This window comes from Pelophylax lessonae, assembly GCF_965119305.1.
Source record: "Pelophylax lessonae genome assembly, chromosome: 3".
NCBI lineage: Eukaryota > Metazoa > Chordata > Amphibia > Anura > Ranidae > Pelophylax > Pelophylax lessonae.
This window is the reverse complement of record NC_138770.1, coordinates 247,952,138-247,957,137: the sequence shown is the minus strand read 5'-3', so window position 1 is coordinate 247,957,137 and position 5,000 is coordinate 247,952,138. Positions and strand designations below refer to the sequence as shown.

At 37.6% G+C, this 5,000-nt stretch overlaps 1 protein-coding gene across 2 annotated transcripts in view; it reads left to right on the top strand.

The window, feature by feature from the left end:
- The window catches only part of SHOX2 (SHOX homeobox 2), a 13,108-nt gene that overhangs the window by 3,122 nt on the left and 4,986 nt on the right, over positions 1 to 5,000 (top strand). For both annotated transcript variants that reach the window (XM_082251165.1, XM_082251166.1), the window contains exon 2: positions 2,435 to 2,643. In XM_082251165.1, the coding sequence (XP_082107291.1) occupies positions 2,435 to 2,643 (209 nt within the window). The remainder of the gene's footprint in view (positions 1 to 2,434; positions 2,644 to 5,000) is intronic.

The window sequence follows — 5,000 nt, the reverse complement described above, 5'->3', positions numbered from 1 at the left end:
ATGTGTAAAGTATGTATTAAAAAAATATAGAAGTGTACATATGCATTTCTCTAGTACAATATTATTCATATCCAAGTACTGATAACTTATGAGTAAGTAGATAGTCAATGATTGCTTATAAAAGTCGAAAGCATACAAATGTTTTCTTATAGTAAATAGCTACACAGCTTCATGCATTGATAATCAATATATAAAATATATAATCAGTGGTTCAATTAATCCTTTTAGAACTATAGTGTATATATATATATATATATATATATATATATATATATATATATATATATATATATATATATATATATATGTGTACATATGTATAGATATATATATTTATTTATATATATGTATGTATGTATGTATATGTATATATATTCGGACATTTACTACTTATTTATTTTATACCCATCAACACAATGATAAGATGTACACATGATGAACACATAATACATAACTACATAGACATGAATGATAGAAAGATTTCCATCCATGCATTTGTTTAATCAAATAGGAGGAGCAGCGTGTTATTTGAATGTCTGCACGGGCATGGTAGAATGTACGGATGTAATCAGTGGATCTGTTTATCTCAGACCTTTGTTCAAATAAGAATTCGTTGGCATATCGGAACTGGGCTTCCAGCGTCTCCCGGAAATCATTTCCTAAACAAATGTGCCCAGTGATGAGCAGCACACGTCCGGGCAGTGCTCCCAGGCTGCGGGATAAACGCTGCTCCACGTGTCCGATCACCGCCCGCTGCCACCCTCTACACTGCGCTTTACACTGCGCTGCCTCCTCCACGCTCCCCAGCGCTCTCTCCCTATGTTCAAGTGCAATGACTAGTATGATGTGTAGTTATATACTGGTTCTCTGGGGAGATTTGAGTGACTGACTATCTTGCATGAGCACAGTGATCCAGATTTAATTTACACCTCTCTGTCTCTCTTGTATGCATTTAGTTAGTAGTGTCAATCCAATAACTGGTTAGCTTGTATGGGGGGGATGGCTATAGTAGCAAGGAAAAGGGAAACTTGATTTAATTATGGGATATTATTAAGCTGCCTCGTGTGGGAATAGTCTGCCTAGATTCAGTTTCAGCAAACCTGGCCTTGTGGCATTGGTGGAAGTTTTGTAGATTCAGAATGAATATATCTGATCTTATAGCCATGGCGGTAGTTGTGTAAATTCAGAATTAGCATATTAGATCTTATGGCCATGGGGGGTAGTCATGTAGATTTAGAATACCTGGCCTTATAACATGGGGTTTTTGTTTAGATTCAGTATACATGGTTTTATGACATGGCAGTAGATGTTTAGATTCAGAAGCATTATACCTGGCCTTATGACATGGGCAGCATTGTGTAGATTCAGTTTTTAGTTTACTAGACCTTATGACATGGGGGTAGCTATGTAAATTAAGCATGTCTGGCCTTATGACACAGTGCAACTGTATTTTCTGTATACTTGACCTTTTTAAATGGGGTAGTTTTGTAGATTTATTTTCAGTATACCTGGCCTTGTGACTTGGGGGTAGTTGTGTAGATTAGGTTTAATGTACCTGGCTTTATGACATGGGGTAGTTGTGTAGATTGGGTTTAGTGTAGCTAGCCTTAGGGCATGAGGGTAGTTATGTAAATTCAGCACACATGGCCTTGTGACACAGGGAAAGCTGTGCAACTGTATTTTCTGTATACTTGGCCTTTTTAAATGGGGTAGTTTTGTAGAATTATTTTCAGTATACCTGGCCTTATGACATGGGGGTAGTTGTGTAGATTACATTTTAGTGTAGCTGGCCTTAGGACATAGGGGTAGTTGTGTAGATTACATTTAGTGTAGCTGGCCTTAGGACATAGGGGTAGTTGTGTAGATTACATTTAGTGTAGCTGGCCTTAGGACATAGGGGTAGTTGTGTAGATTAGTTTTCAGTATATCTGGCCTTATGGCATGTGGGTAGTTGTGTAGATTAAGTTTAGAGTGCCTGGCTTCATGGCATTGGGGAATTTGTGAATATTCCTTTTCAGCATACCTGGTCCTATGACATGGGGGTAGTTAGGTAGATTAAGTTGAGTGTACTTGGCCTTCTGTCTGATTGGGTTAGGTGTCTGGATTGCCTCTCAACCCAAGTGTAATGTAGGATGTTACTTTCTATGGGTGGGTTGGATTGCAGTTTCTCATTCTCTGGCCCTTGCAATTATCTAGTCATTCTGATTGTCATTTATTGAGTGGATAATCTGTTAGTCTTTGTGCTGTTTGGATGTTGGGTGATTATCTGTGAGTAATTGATCTATTCTGGGATAGCTATAAGTACGGGGATCTGGAGGGCTGCAATCCACAATAGTAGTTGTGTTTTATATCAAAGGGAAGAGAATTTTCTTGTAGTCAGAGTTGTCACCTGGATTCAGTGACAGCAGAGCTCACCAGTGTCTCTTGTGTGCAGTGTCCCCAGACATGAAGGAACGGAAGGAGGACCTGAAGGTGCTGGAAGAAGAAGGCCAGACTAAAATCAAGCAGAGAAGAAGCCGGACTAATTTCACTTTGGAGCAACTAAACGAACTGGAGAGGCTGTTTGATGAGACCCACTATCCTGATGCCTTCATGAGGGAAGAGCTGAGCCAAAGGCTGGGGCTGTCAGAGGCAAGAGTACAGGTACTATCTACTGGCCTTCCCAATCAGCCCACCTGTCACTGGTAGCACTAGGAACATTTCCCCATTCAGATTAAGGACCAATGTTTACTAGGAACAAGGGTTAATTTCCCAATTTAGATTAAGGGCCCATGTCTATAAGGAATAAGGGTTAATTCCCCCATTCAGATCAAGGACCTGTGTCTACCTGTTATTGCTAGCTGTGGGAACAAGGCCTGCTTCCCCCCAATTCAGATCAAGGACCCATGTCTATCAGCCACTGCTAGCACTGGGAACCATGCTTAATTCCCTTCATTCAAATCAAGAACCCATCTCCTGTCACTGCTGGTCCTGGGAGCAAGGCTTACCTCCCCCCTTCAGATCTTGAGTTTGGCTGGTAGCCCCGGGAACATGTCCTACTCCCCCATTTAGATCATAAGCCCATGTCTTCCTGTCACTGCTATCCCTGGGAACAAACCCTTACCTCTCCCTATAAACGATGAGCCCTTATTTATCTGCAATTCCTGGGAACAATCCTTATTCCTCCCATGTCTACCTCTTCCTATAGCTTGGGAAGAAGTCTTACTTTCCCCCTTCAGATCCTGAGCGTATGTCTACCTCACTGTTAGCCCTGGGAGCAAGGCTTATCTGCCTCCATTCACATCATTTTATTTAAATGACTATTTTCTGTTTAGAGTACACATTTATTTATTGTAGCCACTATTCCGGTATTTCCATTAATGATTGGACTAGCCTCCCTAGATCAAAGAAATTCTCAGAATACTACAAAATATAGCATCCAAGCATTTGTTGTTTGCTAATAGATATGTGAAAACAGATAACTTCATATTTGTATTTATGAGGATTCAGCGATGCAATGACACATTTTTCTTAAGAACAATATACTAGAAAATTTGTTAGCGATTATGAAAATCTTTATTTTTCAATGCGCAATTATTACATTTTTTTTTTTAGATCGGTGTAATTCATGCCGACAAATGTGCAGTTATTTTGTTGTTCATTGTATATTCAATCCTGTGTGTAAAGGGTCTCCATCTGTCCTGAATGTGCCCTGAACTCTGCTGGGGTGACATGAGCCCTCTTATGGGACATGACTAGACAACCCAACCCTTCCTGACAAACGTTCCTCTTCTTTCTTTATTTCATAATTATTAAATACATGACTACATCGAATGAATTAGGAAAAATATCGGTAAATGTAATCATTACCCTTTATATGTAGATACAATTATTTTTAAAATAATCTTCTTGTTATGATAATCCCACCTATGTGAAAAAAGAGCAGTACCGTTTTTGTTTTGTTTGCTGTTGTTTTCTTTTTGTAAGAATTTTTTTTTAAACAACAAAAACAATAATAATAATAATAATAATAGTAATTGTAATTATAATAATAATGAAAATAATCTTACTAATATTACTGCAACCGCTGTGATTATTACTACTACTTTGCTGCTATTAATATTCTTGTTGTTATTAGTATAATTGTGCATTTTTACTACTACTACCTTTTGTATGGGTGATAGTATTATTATTATTATTATTATTATTATTATTATTATTATTATTATTATTATTATTGTTACTACTATTAGTACTAATGCTAACTCTCATCTCTTGTCCTTATACAAGCAGATAATATTTGTGATCTCTGCTTCTCAGCATTAAGCAGTTTACAAAGTTGTATTCTTTCCCAGCACATGATTTTTTCCTTTTGTAATTTCTCTGGGATGATTTTTTAGATCAGATGTTCAGACTTTTCTCTGAGGGAGCCAATGGGATTATCATAATAATGAGACAATTATGCGGCGTGTTTTATTGTTTAATGCACAGAGGAGCAGACTAAACTTCTTTGTAGCGATGCTTTTATGACATGTAATTATCCCAAATTCGGCGCTCATTAAATGCCCTGCGTAGGCTGATATGACCGAGAGGGCTCATTGCACTGCCAGCCAGAATACATGGGCACTACCAATAGTACATATAACCATTGAAGTATTTGCAATTATATAGAGTGATATAGCCGCTGCAATGGCAGCTAGAATACATGGACACTGCGAAGGGTAGTTACACCCAAACTGTGACTTCCCAATACTTCAGTTCTACATTATAAATTATAGATATATAATCAATTGTAAATTATTTAGAGTAATAGGAACATTTGTAAATGGTAGAGTTTTATAATCTAGAGAGCTCATTCCCCTGCCAACCAGAATACATGGGCAAAGAAAGGGTACATATACCTAAACTGTGTTCCCAATACTTTATACATTATAAATCATAGAGGTATGAATAATTGTAAATTCTATACACTGATAGGCAAAACTGTAAATAGAGTGTTATAATGTAGAGGGCTCGTTGCA